The following is a 24,249-nucleotide window of genomic DNA, read 5'->3' on the forward strand; positions in this document are numbered from 1 at the left end:
CTCCTCCCTTTTGTTCCTCGGGAAGCGGGATCAAAGATGATGGGTTTACAGGACTGGCTCTGTGAAAATATAGGTTGGGTGCTTCCAAAACTGCTGTCCATCTAGTCCATCTAGCTGATGTAACTTGTGATACTCTGTTCATGGACAGTAGAGAATGGACTGAATGTGGATATTTAATGGTTAACTTTTGGTCTAGGACAAGGCCTGATGTTGCTATTACAGCTTGGCATGTGGCTTCCATGGCTCGTAAACAGCTGCCAAATGCTAATGCCACATTGTCAAGTTTAATGGAGTAGTATCCAACTGGTCTTAACTGATCACCATGTTCTTGGGCTAGTACTGCAGTCATGTAACCATCTTTTTCATGAACAAACATGGTAAAAGATGTTCCGTTGTTTGGAATACCTAAGGCTGGTGCTGAACACAGAGCCTTTCTCAAATTTAGCAATGATTGCTTTTGTTCTGAATTGAGTTTAACTGTGTCTTTTGATTTCCGGTTTCCATTTAAAAGATCATTCAATGGCTGAGCTAACTGAGTGTAAGAATCAATCCAACTACTGTTAAAATTACACCGTTCCAAAAAAGATCTCACTTCCTGAATAGTTGAAGGTTCTTTTGCGGCTCTGATGGCAGCCGTTCTATCCTTTGTTTTATAAATTTAGAGCACCCAATTCATTTTTGTCCAATTAAGGGGCAATTTAGCATGCCCAATCCACCTACCCTGCACATCTTTGGGTTGTGGGGGTGTAACCCACGCAAACACGGGGAGAATGTGCAAACTCCACACGGACAGTGACCCAGAGCCGGGATCGAATCTGGGACCTCGGTGCCGTGAGGCAGCAGGGCTAACCTACTGCGCCACCGTGCTGCCCACAGCCGTTCTATCCTGAGTAAGTTCTCTTTTGCCTTTGGATATTTTCTGACCTAAGTCGATAACTTCTTCCTTGGAAATGTTTGCTTTGGCAAAGCTAGCTTTGTGACCATTATCACTGAGGTGGTGTAGGACCACTCGTAGGTCTTTTTCGTGATCATCTTTATTGATGGAGACTACCAGAACATCATCTACATACTGGATAATGGTGGAAGGCAGATCACGCAGTTGCTTGAGATGATTCTGTAGAGCCATGTGGTAAACTGTTGGGCTATTGTGAAAACCTTGCGGTAGTTTAGTCCATGTGTACTGTTGTTTATTAGCGGTAAAAGCAAACCATGGTTGTACATCCTTAGCTAGTAGTACTGACCAGAAACCATTTGCCATGTCAATGACTGAAAACCATTGAAGGTCAGGTGTTAAACAGTTAAAGATTGCAGATGCGTCTGCCAATAAAGGAGCTTTTCTGAATTGATTCGCTTTTCTATAGTCAATAGTTAGGCGCCAGGTGCCATTAGCCTTTTTTACAGGCCATACAGGGCTGTTTGATGAGTTGTGAATGTGTACTAAAATTCCCCTCTCTTCAAATTGTTTATTATAGGTAGAATGCCTTGAATTCAAGTTTTCTTAATGGGGTATTGTTTGCTCCACAAGGTGGAGCCGATCCAATGAAGGTGACTGGTTCCATTTTTAAGAGGCCACAATCATATTTGTCGTTGGCCCAAATTGGGTGATTTTGTATCTCATTCTTTTCGATGTGTCTAATGGACCAGGTGATTTTTCCATTATCAAAATTTAAGTGAAGAATTTAGCTGAGATAAGATGCCCATACGTAGCAGTGCTTGTGCTACCGGACCTACCCAAATTGATGCCATCAGTTCCTGTGGTCCAAATTCTAACAGCAGTGGATCAGTCTGTCAGAGGGTAAAAAGAATCTCCTCCTGCAGCAAAAGCGTTATTTTAGGGGAAATAAAGTAGCATAGGTTTGAGTAACACAGGTAAGTTCAGCTCCAGTGTCAAAAAGAAAATTGATATGAAAACCTCCCACTCTTAGCGAAATATATAGTCCATCCTTTTTCTGTTCCAAAAGTGCATATAGAGAAATATGAAAAGAATCACCAAGAGTGGGGTCCATTAGTTTTTTGAAGAATCAAACATAGAACGTCTTTCAGCTGGAGTTAAGCTGTTCAACATTTATTTCATGTCATTGTCGTCATCACGTACGTCCCTACGTGGGAGCGGCTGGGAGGGTCTAGAATCCCTGTACGCAAGTCTGCGTGTGTGTTAATGGAACGTAACTCTAGGTGTGTCTTGTCTGTGCGTGTTATGTGACTGGCCAGTCTGGCCACGGGGCGGAAACGTATTGAATGAGTCATTGGACAGTTGACTATAATTTCTTGGCTCTAGTCATTGTTTATAATAACATGACTATTTTATCACAAAAAAAGGGCAGCACGGTGGCACAGTGGTTAGCATTGCTGCCTACGGCGCTGAGGACCCGGGTTCGAATCCTGGCCCTGGGTCACTGTCCGTGAGGAGTTTGCACATTCTCCCCGTGTCTGCGTGGATTTCACCCCCACAAACCAAAGATGTGCAGGATAGGTGGATTGGCTACGCTAAATTGCCCCTTAATTGGAAAAAATAATTGGGTACTCTAAATTTATATATATATATTTTTTTTAAATTATCACAAAAAAGACAGCATAGAAGGTTCTTACATGATTTTAATGGAGCAAGGGTGCATGCTGAACCCGATGCTTCTGGGGAGGTTGTAGTTATTGCTGACATCCCTGCAAGGGCAGCAGCAGGTGACACAGGCTGAATTTGAGCAGGCGGAGTGTTCTAGTTTGTCTGGTTATGCATGCCACGATCTATCTGAATGCATCGGTCAACTGTTTCGCGATATGTACCAGCTGTGGCCCAATTTGGTAAAATCAGATTCAGAGCATTAGATATTTCAGGTTTAATACCGGCTACAAAGCCGTTTTAATTGATCCTAAAGTGCTTGTATCCCAAGTATCTGTTTCGTTTTGATGTTTCATTCCTGAATGTTCTATCCAGACATGTAAAAATTTGTCTTCGAAATCTTGTATATCTTCAGTATGTTTCTGAATGCAAGATGTAATTTTAGACCAATCGGTTCTAGGAGGGTGAAATTTTAATAGCCAATTTTTTACTGCTAGCCAACCAGCTTCTAAATTTTGCAAATCTTCTCCAAGGGCAACTTCTACTTCACCTCCAAGAGTTATACTGTCACGAGTGCCTACCATAATAGACATAATTTGTACACCATCTAATGGGTGGAGTTGTTCCCACATGGTCAACCACCCCTTTTTGGGTGTTGAAGATCTTTAAACCATCAGTCTATTTTTTTAGGGTTTGCGACCTCATGAACCCAATGATGGCCAAATACAGTTTTAGTTGTTGTCAAATCGTTTTCTTTTATTTCTTTACTTCCAATTTTAACCTGTTTGCGTCGCAATGGGGCTAATCGGATTACTTTTGTAGTTTGCGTTCTAGGTACGCTTATTTCATCACTTTCTTCACCTGAGTCAGTTGGCAAATGAAAATTAGGTTTTGATTAATTGCTAATACTTGATCTTGGCTGTGCAACTGGAGCTGTTTGTGCAACTGGAGTCGGTTGTGGAATTTGAGTTGTTTGAGGAATTGGAGTTGTTTGTTGAACTGGAGTTAGCTGAGGAATTGGGATTGACTGTGGGATTGGATTTGGAAGTGAAACTGGAGTTGGAACTATGTTGCTCAGAGTACTTTCTCTAGCTTCAGAACTAACATTCTTGTTTGTGTTCTGATTCAAATTATGAGCTGCAAGAAGTGTCCTTTTAAATTGTTCATTTCACCTTCCAAAACACATCTTTCCTGGACTAATTGGCAATTTTGACTTTTGATTTTATCAGTTTCTGTTTGTAACTGTTGGTATTTGGACTCTCACTATTTTTACATTGTAATTCACCAATTTGAAATGATTATTGTTGAACTTTAAAGGTTTCATTTTCCAATAATGTTTTAATCTGGTCACATTTTTCAAGTTTAGATTTTGAATCTCGTAATTCTTCAACAACTGCACTAATTGATCTTTAGTGGACACAAGATCATGATCGCTTTTAGTTTTTGCGATTGTCTCTTGCTGTCTGTGCCATTACTGCAAAAGACTATTTCATACGTTTTCATACGTTAAATAGATTTAAGCGTGTTGTTTTTCCCCATGCCCTATTGATGTTGTCAAGGGACCACTGCCCTTTGGGGATGACATTGTGATTCAATGTTTGTGGCTACTTTAGGCTGTCCAAAATGTCTATAAATCAAAGATCTAAGATCTCCCAATATATCGTCAACAGAGACATCCGGTACAGCTCTACCTCCCTTGGAAGTAGTGGGAAGTAGTTCTCTACCATTTGAAGGTTCTGAATCTATTTTAGGATTTATGTCCGCCATAAACTCAGCCTTACACCCAATGTTTTGGTTGTCAACTATGTTTTTGTGCAATCGTTGGACACTACCACGACTATTCACTATTCAGTCCCGTTTTATTTTAGTTTCTACGACCGGCACCCGATTGAATAACAGTCTGAAATAGGTCCTTTCTAAGGGGTCGAAGCACTGCTTGATGCGGCTTTAAGACTTTTAATGGGTGAAAAATATGTTTCTTACCCCAGTCTAGCCGTTTTCCTTAGGGTCTTCTGTCCTTCTGAGCTTCCGCTAGCTGTATGATCTTCGGTCTTTCGATTTCCTCCGATTGTCTCCGACTCGTTCTGATTCTTTCCGATCCTCTCCGATTTCGTCCGATATCTTCCGATCGCTGTCTCAGTGCTCCCCTCCCCTTTTGCCGAACTATGCCAAATTGAAGAGATCTACCACGCGGATTTAGTGAAGTCTTGCGACACTAAAACTCAGTAGAAATTTGAGTTAAACTTCTCGGATGCAAACAAGAATTTTTATTGCCTCTATTTGATTACAATTGAGAGAAACTTAAATCTATTCTCAATAAAGTCCGGCTAGCAAAAGGACTTAAAGAGAAGTAACTTATACACAATTTAACTTTCAAAATAATACAGAAATGGTTTCTTGCTCACCGCAAAACAGCTTGCATTTACTTCAAGAGTTAGAGGGGAAAAGTGAAAATATGAAAAATAACGATAGCGAGTAGTTAGATCAAAGTATAGGATGATCCTGGATAAAGATGGCCGTACGGACCATCTTGTTTAAGGAGAATCTTATCAGTCTTTAGTCATCTGTCTACACCTCTATGTCGTCCTAATTGGTTTGGGTTAGAATCAAATACATTTGATTCGATGGTTAACAGTCAATCCTTAATGTGCAACATAAGTTCTGAATGTTTCACGTTTGAAAATGTGTGTATATTATGCAATGCGATTCTGTGCTTTTATCAAGACTGATTTCTACTGGTTTTCTACTGACTATTTTTTAAGTTCATTCACAGGATGTGTGTGTGGCTGTGTTGGCCAGCATTATTGCCCATCCCTAATTGAGTTAGAGAATCTGGTGGTGAACTGCTGCATTGAACCGCTGTAGTCCATGCAGGGTAGGTACACCCATAGTACTGTTATGAAGGGAGTTGCAGTGACTGTGAAGGAATGGTGATATATTTTGAAGTCAGGATGGTGTGTGGTTTGGAGGGGAACTTGCAGCTAGTGTGTTCTCGCCATCTGCTATGCAATCCCTTCAAGGTGGTAATGGGTGTGGGTTTGGAAGGTGCTGTTAAAGGCCTGGGTGAGTTGTTGTGGTATGTCATGCCATGTCATGCCAATGGTACATGCTTGCTTCTGTGCATTGGTGGTGTAGGAAAGTAATGGTGGATGGGGTGCCAATCAAGTGGGCTACTTTGTCCAGGATGGTGTTGAACTCTTTGCATGTTGTTGAAGCTGCATTCATCTAGGTAAGTGGGAGAGTGTTTCATGACGCTCCTGACGTGTCTTGTAAATGGTGGATAAGCCTTGGGAAATTGGGAGGTGAGTTACTCACTGCAGAATTCCCAGGCTTTCACCTATGAATTTAGTGGCACAGCGGCATAGCGTCTGATGTGGTGAAAGTGGATATGAAACTCATATGTCAAAGAGGACCAGGTTTGATCATATACTAGATCTGGTGTAAAAGCATTTGGTCTGCCAGCCCAGATGATATCCTTCTCAAGGATCCCTAAATGAAATGGAACAAGTGCTCTCTGGCAGGGATTGTTCCTGCAGACTAGAAGCAGGCTAGCAAAGTTCTGAATTCTAGTTTTTGATGTTGTGCATTCCAGTTATGTGCTAGTTTAAAAATCATACAAAATCCAGCATCGACTCCAATGCGCCAGTGCAGTCTTTGGACGCCTGAGAAACAAGAGTGTTGGAAAACCGAGACCTTAAACCCAGCACCAAGCTCATAGCCTACAGAGCAGCCATGGCCCCCGCCCTCCTGTGTGCATCAGAAACATGGACAATGTACAGCAGACACCGCAAATCCCTGGAGAGATATCACCAACGTTGCCTCTGCAAAATCCTGCAAATCTACTGGCAGGATGGGCATACCAATGTGAGCGTCCTCTCCCAGCCCAATATCCCCAGCATCGAGGCATTGGTCACGCTCAAACTAGCTGCGATGGACGAGCCATTGCCCGCATGCCCGACACAAGGCTCCTGAAACAAGTGCTCTACTTCGAGCTCCGCAATGGCAACGATCACCCGGACGGCAGAGGGAATTCTTTGCTACAAGGACACTCTAAAAGCCTCCCTGAATAAATGCAACATTCCCATTGACGCATGGGAATCGCTTGCCTTAGAACGGACAAACTGGAGAAAAAGCATCCGCGAAGTTCAACCAGCTCCAGTGTCATATGGTGGAGCACACTGAAGTCAAGCATAAACAGCGTTTGGAGAGCGCAGAATCCAGAGCGTCTCACCCACCTACCTCATCAAACACCAGCTGCCAAACCTGTGGCAGAGTCTGCGGATCCAGGATTGGACTATTCAGCCAGCACAGAACCCACCTCCCGGAATGGAAGCAAGTCATCCTCGACCCTGAGGGACTGCCCAAGAAGAAGTTAAAACTATTGAAATGAGGATAATGTGATTTTAATGGACATTGCCATGTACAGAAATTAATCTCCTGAGAAAATAACATAATTTTACAATATCAAGTGAAATTTTAACAGCTCTGCTATGTTTATCTCAACATCTTACATTCATATCATTATTCTTTTGGTAAATCCTTTTTTTCATAATTATAACTTTATAACTTCCCCTGAATGTGTAGGTTCTGTTACTGTTGCACAATGTCGGCATTGTATAATCCAAACCAACTTGCTTATTTCATGTTCTCAAATGTACCATCCCTTTGCACACACTGGAATTTTCTTCCTTCATGAAAGTGTACTCTGTACATTTCTTTACAGTGACCATCACTATCTGCAGGAGCTTTCTTGAAATATTATTTTTTCTTCTGCTGATGTTCAGTTACACACTCCACAACTGGATTAATCACCATTGATAATTGCACAAGTAGCTTTAATTTGCTAACTGCTTCAAAATCATTTGTATTTCACGGTCCTTTATTTCTGATGTTTTGACTTCTTCCTATTTTCCCTAACTTTTTATTACAATCTTAATCTCAGAAATTGGATGTTTCCAACTCATGTTCCTGTGATAGTTTAATGCTGCCATTAAAAGGCCATAATTTTCCCGTGAAAGGATTGGGATGGTGTGGGTGACAGTGAGAAAAGCAATTTCAGCACTTTGTTCTGGATTTTGTCTCTTGAGGCTGGTTCTTGGACATAACATACGGTCAGCCTATTTGAGATTGTCTGTAATGGTAAGAAATATATTCCTAACCAACCCTGTGTTTGCTTTTAAAATCAGGAATGGGAAGAAAGGAGAAAGCAAAATATCGAAAAGATGAATGAAGAAATGGAGAAAATAGCTGAATATGAACGTGGCCAACAGGTAAAAATATTTACGTTACTGCTATTTTTAAAAAATCCTTTTCTCTTCCTGCCACAGACCAAAAGAGTCAGATTTTGTCAAGTGCTCAATGTCTGCACATATAGACGAGTGTGTGTTTTAAAATAAAAATAAATTTAATGTGCCCAACCAAAATTTCAAAACAAATGAAATTACAACCTTCCATATTCTCTTCAGGGATTAGGTTGCGAGACATCCCTCCTCTACACCTCAAACAACTTCTTCATTCATACATTTCTTTTTGTAAAATAACCAGAGTTGATGACTTGCAATCACTCATTTAATTTTAGAGATTTCCTTTCTCACCAGCATTTTTTTTTTGGTTAAAGCTGGCAAAGTTGGTCTGTAACATTTTCTCACTCACTTTTCTTTCCAATATGACCACCCTTCAATCTTCTAAATACCAGTGGATACAGGACCAGCTTGTCCAACCTTTCCTCGCAAGATAACATTTCTCCCATCCCAGAGCGAACCTTCTCTAAACTGCTGCTAATGCAATTGTATCCTTGTAATAAGGAGACGAAACAGTACGCAGTACTCTGAAAGTAGTCTCACCAACATCAACTGGAGCGAAACATTCCTACTTTTCTATTCCATTCCGTTTGGAACTTTCAAGCGGTTATTGGACAGACATATAGAGTGCACTAGAATGATTGGGAGTAAGTTGATTTGACCTTAGTTTCAGACTAGTTCGGCACAACATCTTGGGCCGAAGGGCCTGTACTGTGCTGTACAGTTCTATGTTCTATGTTTGCAATAGATTACAACATTCCATTTGCCATCCTAATAATTTTCTGACCCCTCTGGAATATATGGGTTCTGAGTACCCACTCTGGGCAGTTGGCCTTTGGATACAATAGCTCCATCTGTGTTTTAGGACAACTGACATCACCACTATCCAGTCCTTTGCCTGTTTTATTCTGTTCATCAGGACTTGCAGCACAAAATACAGAAACATTTGAGGTGCAAGGTGCCTCATTTACTTGTATCAAATTATTTTTTGAATGGTCTTGTATGATGCCTCAGAGTTGGCCAAATTTTCTATGAGACCATGGCCTTGATGAAGGCCAGTCATTTCAGTTATTAGGCAGCATAAAGTTTGCATTAAAAGGAATGGGCATGGGTTAGTGAGTTATACATTGCAATCTCCACGCCAATCTTCAGGCCTTTTCCAGTTTTTCCTGTGGAATCTATTATTGTTTCAAGTAGACAATATACATTGTAATACGTTATACAAGAAAGATGTATGTAGCTAAACTGTGAATGTTGGACATTTAACATGAGAGTGTCAATTTTTAACATGGGTGTTTAGAGTTTTTATATGGGAGCTTGGATCTTTAGGGGTGGAGTTCCAGCATGATTATTGGATTTTGTTTAACAGGACGTTGATTTTTAACATGGTGGTGAGAAGGGAGGCCATCATTTTTAAAATGTGTTACCCACTAAGGGATAAGAGGTTCCTCCATTTAAGATGGAGGCAAGGAGGAATTTCTCCCATGCCACGTTGAAAAACAAGTCAGGCTGGCTGTGGGAGGCCTGCTGTCAGGGCATAGAGGGCCCCACCAGTGGTAAAAGCTGTTCTCATAGGAAGACCCCACTGCTTCCACACTAACCACCTCCAACTCCCCCTCACTGGTGCTTGCCTGACTGACCCCAGCGCCCCCACATAACTGCCTTCCAGGGCTTTCATGGCTACTCCTTGGTCTGGACCATTTGCAGTCCCAACAGTGGCCACTCCTTGAAATTCCGAAAGGCAGGCAGGTAAGTGTCTGTTTGGGATTTAATCTCCCTGTGTTTTGGAAATGACTGTGGCAGGATTGCACTGACTCTGGCTGGTGGACGGGGCCCCACCAGAATCATTAAATAAGTTTCCATCCCCAGAGTATGACAAAACATTTATATCTAAGTGCATTCTTTATAACTGGATGCATTCTTTTTTATATAGAAAAAGGAATATAAACTTTCAAAAGATGTTTAATTGTTAGGTGGCTTATGAGAATCTTCTAAGCCGTGTATATAAAAGTGGTGTTTGGGCAGCACGGTGGTGCAGTGGTTAGCACTGCTGCCTCACAGCGCCGAGGTCCCAAGTTCGATCCCGGCCCTGGGTCACTGTCCGTGTGGAGTTTGCACGTTCTCCCCGTATTTGCGTGGGTCTCACCCCCACAACCCAAAGATGTGCAGGGTCGGTGGATTGGCCATGCTCCTTAATTGGGAAAAAAATTAATTGGGTACTCTAAATTATTTTTTTTTAAAAATAAAATAAAAGTGGTGCTTGATCCTTCACCTAATATATGTATTGCCATGTAGAAAATTCAGTTAAATTACAAGACAAGAAAGATTGGGCAGACCTGTATTTATATAGTGCCTTCCTCAGAAATCTCAAACCTATCAAGGGTTTCATCTACAGTGAAAATGTTCTGTAGGAAACCCAGATTTATTTGCATAGAAACATCACGTAAAGCAGTATTATGATCCAGGACCAGACCCCAATAGTTGCTGGGATACTGGACAGAACCCCCAATATTTTATGTAATTTGTAAGGAAATTGTGAGGAAAGGATTCACTCGGGAGTGATTTCACGCAAAAATAGGGCTATGGTGTATTAAATCAAACCAAACTTTATTACTAACACAGTATCACTAACTTTAACATCATAAAGACAAATAGCTCTCAATACCAATTAAATAACACTTAACAATACAATGAAACAATCCTAACTGCTATCTTTATGTCCACTCAAACAAAACCTATCTCTGGTCAAAATCCACTTTTAAATACAGTTAGAACACTTAGGAATACTTGCTGTTAACAGATGTCTTGGATAAACAACTTTGACAAAGAGATCCTCCAGGAAACAGCTTCCAGATTCTTGCTGATGTGAAACCACTGTTTAATCTACCAGTCTTTTCAGAAACCTTTGTTCTGTTCACAGGCAAATATTTTCCTCATGGTCATGAGATCAACTGCTTCTGATCTGTCCCCATTCGAATCTTTAACTGAATGTTTTGAAAGAAGCTGCTAGTCTGTCCACAGACCAATCTAAAACCCAAACTGTACTGAGAGCACAGCTTCTTGTCTGTTCATATCCCAATCTAAAACTATAATCAAACTCCAGAAACTGCCTCAGCCCTGGCTCCTCCCATTATCTATATCATCTTACTAAGCTGAACACAATGTGTTACAACAATAATTAAGTACTCCGCAGGGAACCCTCTTAATATAAACAAAAGTCTATTAGCCCAATTTATGATGCTTTAATTGCATCTCTGTCTTCAAAAAGCTTACCTGTCTTTCAAACCAGGGTTTTAATAACATGACTACGGCAGTCACATACTAACCCAGGCTTTTAACCCTTACTGCACTAAACACATACAATACAATATATCTGAAATTCCTAGTAGGAATAAGAAGAGTCACAAGTTGATCTATTGATGTTGGTTAAAGATGTGTTGGCGGAAATACTCCTAGATCTTTGCGCTATATGATCATTAACATCCACATGAATGATTGGGGCAGGTATATGGTGTCTTGGTTTAACATTTGTTAAGAACGAGCAACATTCCCCATCACTATAATGAAATATCTACATCATTAAGGTGCTAAATGGTAGCATGTGACTGGAAGAGATTGCTGCTTAACTCAAACTAAACAAATAGTTGCATTTGTATAGTGCCTTCCATGACTCAAGGACATCCCACAGTGCTTAATGGCCATTGAAGCATATGACCCTTGCAATGTAGGAAACAACAGCAGGCAATTGACACACAAAGCTCCCATCAGCAAAAATGTAATAATAGAATCACGCTATCTATTTTGTATACCTGGTTTCGAGGCGAAAACTTCCCTGCGAAATTGGAGAACATTAGATCAAGTCTGGTCCTGAGGCGCCTCCAGATTAGTAGCTGTGCAGGAGTACTCCGGTAATAATGTGCGGTCTCGTCCTGTAAATAAGAAGGAATCTAGCAAGCTTCAAACTTAAGGGTGTAATCAGCTGTTTTCTCACCACTGACCTTAATGTCTGGACAGCTCTTTCTGCTGAGCCATTTTGAGGCTGGGTGACAGGACACCATGCATACATGTTTTATTCCAATAGTTAGCATAAAATGCTGAAACTGTGCCCCTGTTATCGGAGACGGAAAACATCTGGCAGGACATGCATAGTGAAGGTTTGTCGTAGTTTTCGACTGTTGCCGACGACATTGCTGTTCTCATTTCATGAATGTCAAGCCACTTGGAATGGGCATCAACAATAATTTAAAACAGAGTGCCCATAAGAAGAATGGCAAAATCCATATGTAACTGTGGCCAAGGTCAGCCAGGCCACTCCCATGGGTGCAAGTGAGCCAAAGGAGGCCGGGTTTGATGCGATTGGCATTGATCGCAACTTCTGACTAGATTTTTGATATCTTTACCAATACCTGACCATCGAACATAACTTCTGACGAGGATTTTCATTTTAGTCTGACATGGGCGAGCATTGTGTAATTCCTGTAGCAATGTTCCTCTTGCTGGGGCTGGAGCCACCACTCTAGATCCCCACAGGAACACTCCACCCTCACTGCTCAATTCATCTTTGCAGAGCTGGAATGGCTTGAATTTGTCCAACCTGTCAAAGTGCCACCTGCGGAGGACCATATACTTCGCTTTGGGCAATACTGGGTCTCTGAGTCTAATTCTGAATTTACTTCGATGATACCGGCAGCGGATCCAAGAAGCTGAGGGCGAGCACTATTTCTTGTAGTACTGGGGATGGTGGTATCGTTCAAGGTGGTGGAAGTCTACTCGGCACCTACGTTCGATATTTGGGCACCTGGTCTGTGTTGGAACAGGTAATTGTAACCTGCTAGAAGTAAAGCCCACCGCTGGACTCTGGCTTCTGCAATAAGAGGAATAGGCTTGACTTTGTGAAATAACCCTAAGACTGGTTTGTGATCGGTGATGATCTCAAATTGTTTCCTGTGCACATACTGATGGAATTTCTTAACCCTGTAAATGGTGGCTAAGGCCCTCTTTCTCAATTTGGGAGTATCAGCACCCTTCTTAGCCTTAACCAACCCCATTTACACTCCCTTTGTCTTTCTGACCATGAAATCTTTGTCAATCTCCATCTTTTACTGGCCCTCTATCCAGCCCCATTGCTCCACCCCCTGCACACAACCGCATAAATCTGATCCTGTTTCCATTTCTCACTAGCTCAAAGAGTCATCCAGACTCGAAACGTTAGCTCCCTGCTCTCTCCACAGATTCTGTCAGACCTGCTGAGATTGTACAGTGTTTTCGGTTTTTGTTTCAGATTCCAGCATCCGCAGTAATGTGTTTTTACCATAGTAAATAATCATGCCCAAAAAAGATTTCAGTTCCTACACGTTCTTGGATGCTAGTACTTCCTTGATAACTTTTAATTTCCTTCCAGAAGGTGTAGCCTTTAGCATCGACTTTAAATCCAAGGTAAATGATTTTATGGGCCTGAAATGTACACTTCTTCGTTTTAAGTTGTACCCCTGCCTCTCCACATTTCTTGAGTACCTCTTCAAAGTTTGCAAAATGCTGCTCTTGGGAAACTCCTGTGACCAAAACACCATCTAGGAATACCACTACTTTGGGTGTATCTTGCAACAAACCTTCCATGATGCGCTGAAAGATAGCGCATGCTGAAATCACACACAAAAAGTGGGTGTTAGTCATTACAAATGTTCTTGAATCCTCATCCAATTCCAATTATTGATGCGTATGGCCAGGCCTAGTTTTGTATACATTAAGCCCCCCCATTAGCTTTGCATAAAGGTACTCAATCTTTCGAATCAGATACCTGTTCAACTTGGCTGATTGCATTTGTGAGGGCTACAAATTGACCATAATCAGACTGTTCTGTCTGAATTTAGTACAGGTACAATGGGGGAAGTCCTTTCAGAAAATTGAATTGGCTCAGTGGACTAGTAATCCAGAGACCCGGGCTAAAGCGCTGGGGACTTGGGTTCGTATCCCACCAGGCCAGATGGTGGAATTTGACTTTGGGATTAAAAGTCAAACAACAACCATTGTCAGTTGTCGTAAAAATGATTTATAAATGTCTTTTAGGGAAGGATATCTATCATCCTTACCCAGTCTGGCCTCCATGTGACTCTAGACCCACAGTAATGTAGTTGACTCTTAAATGCCCTCTGGGATGGGCAATAAATGCTGGACCAGCCAGTGACACCCACACCTCATGAAGGAATAAAGAACAAAATTCCCATTCTTCCAAACATTTAAGTTCTGCCTCGACTTTTTGATGTAAGGCATATGGCATTGAACGAGCACTATGAAATTTTGGGGTAGCATCTGAATTTATGTAGATTTTAGCCAGCACGCCCCAAATTCTGCCTAACCCATTTTGAAAGAATTCCATATATTTTGAAAAAACTTCTTGTAAGCTGTCATCAGCTGTACCGAAGATCTCTAGCCAATTCAGTTTTATTTAAGGCAAACAATCTTGTCCCATGAGACCAGGCCCCAGGCCTTTTGCAATGATGATCGGTAGTTGAACAGACTGGCGCTGATAGATTTCTGGCGTGGATGTAACTCGCATATTTTTAGGGGTTCCCCCCTATATATAGCCAATTTAGCTATTGTATTATTTAACTTTAGGCATTGAATTCTACGTTGAAGATATTTAAATGTCTGTTCCCCTACGATGGTAGAAAACCCACGGGTATCCACTTCCATGTTTAATGGCCACCTGTTTACCCAATTTACTCATCTTGACATTCAATTGATACATCCCCGATTCCTCTTCTGAATCAGGTTCTCGAGTATGCACTAGAGTCCGTTTTCTTTTGTTCAAACAGCTGCATTCTTTTTGGTTTGGCACTTAATCTGGAAATGGTTCTCAGAATGCAGCCAAAACAGATAGAATCCTGGAACTTGCATGCTTCCTGGGGTGATCTTCCCTGCACCTATAGCATTCATCAGAATTTCTGGGCAGTTGACTTTTTTTTTCTTTTCCGTCCCCTGCCTTGCTCAGAATTTCAGCTGTATCTCACCTGCGCACTCAACTCTGCCCTTCTAACTTGCAAAAGTTTTGCGTCATAGCTGATTCACCTCGCCTGTCTGCACGCACTGTAACTCGAGAGCTCCTTTCTCTGCACACTCAATCGCCTGAGCTATTTCCATGGCATTCTCTCGGGAAATCTTATTCTTTTCTGGCAGTGTTTTCTGTACATTATTCATGCTGCAAATCTGTCTCGTAGCATGTCACTCAGTCATGATCCAAATTTAAAACCATCCACCAATCCTAGCAGGGCCAACATTATGGCCCATTTTTAAATGACCATGAGCAGGTGGTGGTGAACTGTCGCCTTGAACTGCTGCAGTTCATCTTCTGGGTGATACGCGCTGCCCCACTATGGGACAGTGGTGGAGGGAGAGAGTTCTAGGTGGTGGATGGGCTGCTGATTAAATGAGCTGCTTTTTCTTGGATGATGTTGAGCTTCTTGAGTGTTGGAACTGCACTTATCCAGGCAATGAGAGTATTCTATCGCATTTGTGACTTGTGCTTATAGACTGTGAACAGAATTTGGAGATCTAGGAGGCGAGTTACTTGCTACAAAGTATCTGACTTGCTCTTGTCGTTACAATATTTATATGGCTGGTCCAGTTATGTTTCTGGTCAATGGTAACTCTCAGATTGTTGATGGTGGGGGGGTTCAATGATGGTAATGCTATTGATTGTCAGGGAGAAATGGTTTGATTTTCTTTTGTTTGAGTTGGTCATTGTTTGGCACGGGGGTGGTATGAATGTTACCTGCTACCTGTCAGCCCAAGCCTGAATCTCGCCCAGGCCTTACTACATGTGTACATGGGCTGCTTCAGTATCTGTGGAGTTGCAACTGGAACTGTGCAATCATCAGCAAACTTCTGAACTTTATGTAGGAGGGACGGTCATTGATGAAGCAGCTGTGGTTGGGTTTTGGATACGATCTTGAGGAACTCCTGCAGCAATATCCTGGGATTGTGATGATTGGCCTCTAACAAACACAGCCATCTTCCTTTGTGCTGGGTATGACTCTGACTAGTGGAGAGTTTCCTCCCTTTTGCTACGGTTCTTGATGCTATGCTTGGTCAAATGTCACTCTCTCTTCCTTGCTGGCATTTAGCTCTGAGAAGCCAAACTGAGCATCAACGGGCAGGTTGCTGCTGAGAAGGTGCCACTTGATAACACTGTTATGACACTTTCCATCACTTTGATGATTGAGAGTAAACTGAGGGGGCATACTTGGCTAGACTAGATTTGATCTGCTTTTGTGGACTACACACCTTGGCAATTTGCATATTTTATGCCAGTGATTGTAGCTGTACAGTGCTGGAACAACTTAGCTAGGGTGCTAAAGTAGAAGCAAATTACTGCAGATGCTGGAAATCTGAAATAAAATGAGAAAATGTTGGAAACACTGCAGGTCTGTCAATATCTGTGGTGGAGAAAGAAACAGAGTTAATATTTCAAATCCATATGTCTATGTAGTGCTAAGGGGCAGGGGGAAATGTGATAGCTACACTGTTGAAGAGGCAGTTGAGTGGGTGGAGCAAAAGGGTCAGGAACAGGTGGGACTGTGGAGAGATTTGATAACTATATGGCCACAAGACAAAGGGAGTGTTAATGGTAGTTCTCCCCCCCCCCCCCCCCCCCCCCCGGTGGAAGGTTAGAATCATGACTCTTTAAATGTTACAGTGTCTATTGGGTGACAACTGAACCAAATAGTCACAAGCTTTTTTGAAATTGTATCTCCCTTTAATTGAAGCTGCTGGCCTCGGAAACTACCATGACTTAATTTTTTGTTAGATATTAGCAAGCTGTACATTCTGATGAGTGAATTCCTTTTTTAAAATAAAGACAAAATGCCTCTTTATCCAAAGTGATTTTGAATTTCTTTTTGTCTAAGATGATAATCCCATTTTCCTTTCTTTTCTATGGGCAGCACCGTAGCACAGTGGTTAGCACAGTTGCTTCACAGCTCCAGGGCCCCAGGTTCAAGTCTCGGCTGGGTCACTGTCTGTGTGGAGTCTGCACGTTCTCCCCGTGTCTGCATGGGTTTCCTCCGGGTGCTCCGGTTTCCTCCCACAGTCTAAAGATATGCAGGTTAGGTGGATTGGCCATGCTAAATTGCCCGTAGTGTCCTAAAAAGTAAGGTTAAGGGGGGGGGGTTTGCTCCCACAGGAGGAATTGCATTTACAGCTGGGTAAATAATTACTTAAAAGTAATAGCCATTTATAAACGCAAGTCCCCAAAATTGTCTCTTGCTATTTATTAAACACTATCTTGGCAACCTCACTTGCCATCAATCCCAATTGCTGGTGAAATACTTCTTGAAGTTCTCCATATCTGAGTTTCTTCTCCTCTCTTCAGGAGTTTCTTAGTTTATGCGGCAGAGGTCAAATTTTAAGAATGCTGGTGCTGTGTATGATCTGAACGTTTCTACATGGTCGCATTTGTTATCCGATGTGCACTAAATGAGGCAAGAAAACATAAAATTCTCATTCTGCAGGCTCCTGTAAAAGTTTCTCACTTAAGAGCACTTGGTAAGGAATAACGGGAACCACTTTCACTGGTGAGTAACCTGCCTTTTTTATAGGAAGGAAAAGTTGACAAGAATCCAGTTAGAAATTTCTTGGATGATCGCCGGCGTTCAGGTCCCTTACCAGATGGGGATAAGCGAGTGGTCAGTCGGCGCAATGTTCGCAACTGGGGTGGCCCAGACTTTGAGATGGTAAAGTCTGGTATAGAAAAGAAGCGTTGGGAAAAAGGGTGGCAGGTAAGTTATACCCAATGCATGTAAAGGTGCATGATGTGTTTTTGTGGCTGCATGTTTGGAGGTTTCATGTGTAAACTTCTCTTGAAATTTGCTGAGAAGTCTGTTAATGATTATCATGGTAGGACTATTAGAAAAATGCATGCCAATTTTTAATAAGAACCAGAACTATTAAATAGGAGAAATGAGCATTCTAGCAATCTGGAAAAGAATATTCTAGAGGTGATGATTAGCACATGCTTCTCATTGGGCCTTGGTATATTATTGGTCTGATTTTTTTTTTCCTCACTTCTTGTAGGGAAAGACATGAACATAATTATTTTTTCCTTCTGGCACAGAAAATGTCAGGAATTTCTCAAAGAAGGAACCATAGATGTGAACATACTGCTTACATTTTCCTGATGTAACACTTTGGAATAATAATGCTGTCGCTCATTTTTTTATTTACATTTTTTGCCTTTATCTTCCCCTTCTTTATCCATGGTTACTGTTTTTGGATTAGTATAGTGCTGGTAGATGTAAATATGATAGGCAAATGATTCTGACAAAAGAAATATTCTCTCTGCAGTGGAAGCCTTTGCTTGTGATTTCTCTGTTCAAATCCAGCAACTGATGTAGTTAAAATGGGCATGTGGACAGTATCTCACAAATGTTCATATGCTTTGCTGGACCAGTATTTCACCTGTGAGTAATATCTTTATGGAACACAGATTCTTATCTTAAATAATAGGTCTACAAGGGCAGAAGAAAAGCTTGTACGTTAATGTGTAATCATTGCAGTTTTCACACAAACTCCTATATAAATCAAAAGGTATTGTGGTATATAGCAAGACTGTCACCAGTACTCTTCATATTGTCAGTCTGCTGGGCATGACAAAGATGTGTTAATAGTATACTAAATACAATTATGACAAATCAACTAGCTCAGTTTAATCTTGGCTAATATATTTGTTCCCATTGCTTAATCTTGATTGATCTGTAGATCTTTGATAGTATATAAATGGAATAAAATCTAGCCACAGAAAAAACTTGTAATTTAAAAGATGGGATTAGTTTTACGAGCATGAATATTTCTGTTTTTTTAAATGTGAACATACCTCAATATCTCTGGTGTGTAGGCTACTAATTTTTTAACAATTAGAATCATAGTCGTAAGAGTCTTTATAGCACATAACGAGGCCATTTGGCCCATTGAGCCATGCCAACTCTCTGTGGAGCAATCCAATCAGTCTTGTTTCCCCATTTCTATCCCCATACCCAGTGATTTGCAAACTTTAACATCTTGTGAACCCCTTTTATGAAAATGCCAAATCTCGCGATCCCCCCCTCAAGATACAGATTTTCCAGGGATTTTCTCTTTTACCTGAGTATAAATTCTAAAAGCGGTGATCTTGGAAATATAAAGTTTGTTTTACTTATGACACTTTTTTTGCACGCTACCTCCATACCCCGACCACCCCATTAACCCTCCCCTTATTAATTCACCAATAACACCCATTATTGGCATCTGGTCACAAATATCTTGTATCTATGCAGCATGGGTCATTCTGTGGGAGATTGTGGCAGAGTGCTAATGCCAGTGGGCTAGGAATCCAGAGGTCCAGGCTAATGCTCTGGGATAATAAAAGCAAAATACTGGAAGTCTGAAATAAAAACAGAGCATGCAGGAAAAATGCAGCTGCTCTGGCAGCATCTATGAAAGGTTAACTTTGTTTCTCTCTTGACAAATTCTGCTGGACCTGCTGAGTTTGTCTGAAATTTGCCATTTTTATTATTAATGCTTTGGTGACATGGGTTCAAATCCCATCATGGCAGCTGGTGGAATTTAAAATAAATTAATAAATCTGGAATATAAAGCTTGTCTCATTAATGGGACCCATGAAATTAGCATTGTTGTATCTACTCATTAATGCCCGTTTGGGAAGGAAATCTACCGTTCTTATCCAGCCTCGTCTACATGCGAGTCCAGACCCACATCAATGTGGTTGACACTTAACTGCCACCTGAAATGGCCTCGTAAGCCACTCAGTTCAGTGGCCATTAGGGATGTGAATAAAAATGCTGGCCTTGCCGGTGACACCCACATCCCAAGAAACGAGTAGTTATAATGCAGCCTTAGTTTATGTCCATCCTACAGGGTCCCAGCGTGACTATTAAACAAACCAGAGAGTACAACTTTTACTTGAACAGCATCATGCAATATTATTAATTTGACAGGAAAATATCCCATTGGTTCTTTATAACACTGTGTAGATGATAACACTGATTTTTGGTGACGGCCTCAGCTCTCATTAACAGGTTCTGCACACAGCAGTACCTGTATAGTATTTAATTTTGTGGTGTTAAACATTGAGTCACTTCCTCAAAATCCACTCAATCATCTCGCCCCCCCCCCCCCCCCCAACCCTTTACCCTCACCTCACTCCCCCTGAAACTTCCAACCCCTTAATCTCACCCTCCCCACCTCTCATTCACGACCCCACAATTAACAAGCAGGTACTTGCTCTAAAGTTCCATCCCTACAGGCACAAGCAGCACAGTACTCTGAAGCAGAAGACACAGCACACCACTCTGCAACTTCAGCTCCTGTCACGAGGTGCGAGACAAGGCACAATCTGCTGGGCCAAAGATTTTTATTGTTTAAAGAACCGCAACCAAGTAGCGTGTCAATTGGGATGGTCTAAGTACCTGATTGGCTGTTTTTGACTTTGACCATCCTGAGTGTCAAGCTACTACTTGAACCGACAGCTGAGATTAATTTTGGTGGGTCATTATGGGCCCCCTATGTGTTGGTCATTATGGACCCCCCCCAAAGTCCTGAGACATTTACGAACCATAGTTTGGGAACCACTGCCTTAATCTCTGCAAGTTTATTTTTCTTGCGTGTTTTGAAATCATTGATCATCCCGGCTTGCATGACCCTTGGAGACAGTGAGATTCACATCATTACCACCCACTGTGTAGAAAAGGCCTTCCTTATAGACACTCTCTCTCTCTCTCTCTCTCTCTCTCTCTCTCTCTTCCCCCCCCCCCCCCCCCCCCCCCCGCCACCTCCAGCCCAAAACCTTAAATTTATGTGCCATAGTCCTTCTACCATCAAATAATGGGAACAGCTTTTCTTTGTCTACCTTAACTAAACCTGTCAAAACCTTGTATAGCCTTGTCAAATCTCCTTTGCTCCAAGGTGAACAGCCCTGCTTTACCAACCTAACCTTGTAGGTATAATCCCTTATTACTGGAACCATCTGGTAAATTTCATCTGCACCCCCTCAAAAGACCCTCACATCCTTCCTAAAGTGTGGTGACCAGAATTGGATGCAATACTCACTAGACCTTTATAAAGGTTCAGCATACTTTGCTGCTTTTGTCCTTAATAGCTCTATTAATGAAGTGCAAGACGCTTTCTAACTATCCTCTCACGTGCTTTCTAACTATCCTCTCCATATGTCCTGTAACCGTCTAAAATCTGTGCACATGAACCCCCAGGTCCCTCTGTCCTTGTGCACTCCTTAGTATTGAGCCGATTAGATTATATTGCTTCTTCTTATCCTTTCTGCCAAAATACATTACTTCACACTTCTTCCTGCATTAGATTCAATCTGCTGCAAATGTCTGTCCATTTGCTAGCCTATGTTCTATTGTCAATTGGGGGTAACCTGATTGTCGGCCAAGTGACCAGCTTTAGTATCATTGGCAGATTTTTAAATTTTACTCTAAGCATTCTTATAAAAATATATATTATTCTTGGGGAGATGAACAAACAAAACAAACCAAATTTACCAAGCCACTCTAATGAAAATCCAATGGATAAGATCTCACTTTTTATAACTTTTACATTAACATCAAACTAAAATTAGCTTAAATTAAACATGAATTAATAGTCAAATCACAGAAAATATATATAATATATATATATATATATAAAACTACAAATGAAATAGCAGATACAACAAAGATAAACGTTGCAGATAAACAAGGCAGTCCACTCGGCATGTATGGCATAAGTTTCAACCACAAAGCCCTCCAAGAGCCTGATCTTCCTCCGATAGATTTCTAGCTCCTTCAAATTTTTAGCTTCCAATTCTGAGTCGATAGCAGATCCCAATCAACCCAAGTTCAATGGGTGCATTCTTCTCTAGAACCACTTCAGCTCTTCTGTCTTCTCACAACAGTTCGGATGTTGTGGATCCACCAGCGTTACCTTTTACCGAATCCTTGGTGACAATCCTGTGCACTGTGAGATGAATGTAAGAAATTGTTAATATATTATATTTTGTTGTAGTAATGTTATTAAAATCCCAAGTTCAAATATGTACAGGCAGTATGTCTGCTAAAATGAAGGTGCTGTAAAAGGTGAGGTACTCATTGATTTTAACCATTGAATTGGGGAGATAGTGGTATTGTCACTGGACTAGTAATTCAAAGACCCAAGATAATGCTCTGGGTTTGCACCCCGCCAGGGCAGATGGTGGAATTTGAATTCAATAAAAATCTGGAATTAAAAGTCTAATGACGACCATTGTCGACTATTGTAAAAACCCACCTGGTTCGCTAATGAAAAATGAAAATGAAAATTGCTTTATTGTCACGAGTAGGCTTCAATGAAGTTACTGTGAAAAGCCCCTAGTTGCCACATTCCGACGCCTGTCCGGGGAGGCTGGTACGGGAATCGAACCGTGCTGCTGGCCTGCTTAGTCTGCTTGAAAAACCAGCGATTTAGCCCAGTGAGCTAAACCGACCCCTAATGTCCTTTTAAGGAAGGAAATCTGTCATTCTTACCTGGTCTGGCCTACATGTGACTCCAGACTCACAGCAATGTGGTTGACTCCTAAATGCCCTCAGGGTTGGGCAACAAATGGTTGGTTCCAGAAGATGGCACCAGAATGAGGTGACCCTCTGCAAGCTCTCCCCAACAGATCCACTTTTTACTTAACTTACAATCGTTCTAATCTTTTATGTATTTTCTTTTATTCCCTTTTCTTTCCATGTACCTAATGATCTGTTGAGCTGCTCACAGAAAAATACTTTTCACTGTTCCTCGGTACAATAAACAAATCCAATCCTGGCCCAGCCAGCGATGCCCACATTCCATGAACAAATAAAGAAACAAAAACTTGTTTAGAGACAGATCACTAATGCAATATTGTTTATAGAAAGGAGGTTTCCTGGGGTATAGATAATTTTGAGTTATTGTTTAGTCCTAGCCAAGCAGGTCATGAGACATCTTAGTGAGATACAGGTGATGTAATTAATGGGAGAAGCCAGGCCTGTCGTAGTTTTTGGCAGTTTGCTTTGGGATTTGGATCTGACAAAACAGAAGGATTTTTAAGTCGTTTATGAAAGGTGTCTCTCCAAAGGTCTGCACAGAGAACATCAAGTAACCCTGATTTGTTAACTTTAATATGAGTGGATTTTGAACTGAATTGGGTTGCTTAGTTGGCAAATATATAGTGACTGGTGCAGATAGTGAGATAAAGTCATTTTTCCCTTTATTTAAGCATTGTTTAACTGTTAATTGTAAAGCTGTTTCTTTGACGTTAATGTTTTTAATTCTTTGTTTAAATTAAAGTTTGTTTTTACATAAAAGATAACTATTGGTCAGAGTCATCACTCCTGGGGTGAAGTATCCTTTCTTCAGAATTTTACAAATTGCAAATTGGAGTTCTCGTCTGGTATCCTAACAGAAACTGGGGTCTGGTCTGGTATCCTACATGGTCAAATCCGATCAATCAATTACTTTTAACTAACAGAAACAGCTATAGAAACATTGTATTTGTCTATACCAGCTCCTGGATCCAGCTTTTGTCTTCTTCAATCTACCTGCACTGCACCACTGGCTGCTGTTGTGACGTTGGATGGCTCTGTTTCTTTTATCTGGATGTGAAGATGCCGGCATTAGACTTGGGTGAGCACAGTAAGAAGTCTTCTAATGCCAGGTTAAAGTCCAACAGGTTTGTTTTGAACATTCACCTGAGAAAAGGGCAGTGCTCCGAAAGCTAGTGATTCGAAACAAACCTGTTGGACTTTAACCTGGTGTTGTAAGACTTCTTACTGTGCTCTTTTATCTGGCTTCAACATGTATCAGTTACCCTAGAAACCCAAGATATCCGTTTGATTTTAGTTGGGATTGGATTCAAAATGTTTGCTTTGACACCAATGTCAGTGCACCCAACAGAACATTCAACAAGTCATTTGTTAAGACAACAGCTTACACCTGCTCCCCCACTGTTCCTGCAGACTGTGAATCCATCACTATATTTTCAGAAATAATAATTTACCATGACTGTTTTAGCTCGGCTGCTTGCCTTATCTTCCCCATGACTGAGCTGGCTGTAAGCTGAATCTGCTTCTCTTGTTCCTTCTCTCCTTTTCTCTGAGTTCTTGTTCTGGTTCTGCTTGCTCTGGTCTCTGGGTTTATATTCTCTTTCTAACAGTTATTAAGTTGTTATTACCTTATTGTAAATTAACTTATTTCACTTTGATTGTAAAAAGCATCTTTGATCTAAACATTCTAATACAACTAAGTATTCATTTTGGGCATGGCCTCAGCCCTCAGATCTGATTACATTGTCCTTTGTGATGTTCAAAGTTCCTTTGTGATATTCAAAAATGCTTTGGT

General features: G+C 41.2%; 1 protein-coding gene across 9 annotated transcripts in view; it reads left to right on the forward strand.

Annotated features, from left to right (window-relative positions):
* Positions 1-24,249, forward strand: part of LOC119955765 (coiled-coil domain-containing protein 9B-like) — a 402,308-nt gene that overhangs the window by 188,309 nt on the left and 189,750 nt on the right. For all 9 annotated transcript variants that reach the window (XM_038782328.1, XM_038782341.1, XM_038782317.1 and 6 more), the window contains 3 exons: positions 7,744-7,827; positions 17,454-17,633; positions 21,803-21,877. In XM_038782328.1, the coding sequence (XP_038638256.1) occupies positions 7,744-7,827; positions 17,454-17,633; positions 21,803-21,877 (339 nt within the window). The remainder of the gene's footprint in view (positions 1-7,743; positions 7,828-17,453; positions 17,634-21,802; positions 21,878-24,249) is intronic.

This window comes from Scyliorhinus canicula, chromosome 2, assembly GCF_902713615.1.
Source record: "Scyliorhinus canicula chromosome 2, sScyCan1.1, whole genome shotgun sequence".
Classification (NCBI taxonomy): domain Eukaryota; kingdom Metazoa; phylum Chordata; class Chondrichthyes; order Carcharhiniformes; family Scyliorhinidae; genus Scyliorhinus; species Scyliorhinus canicula.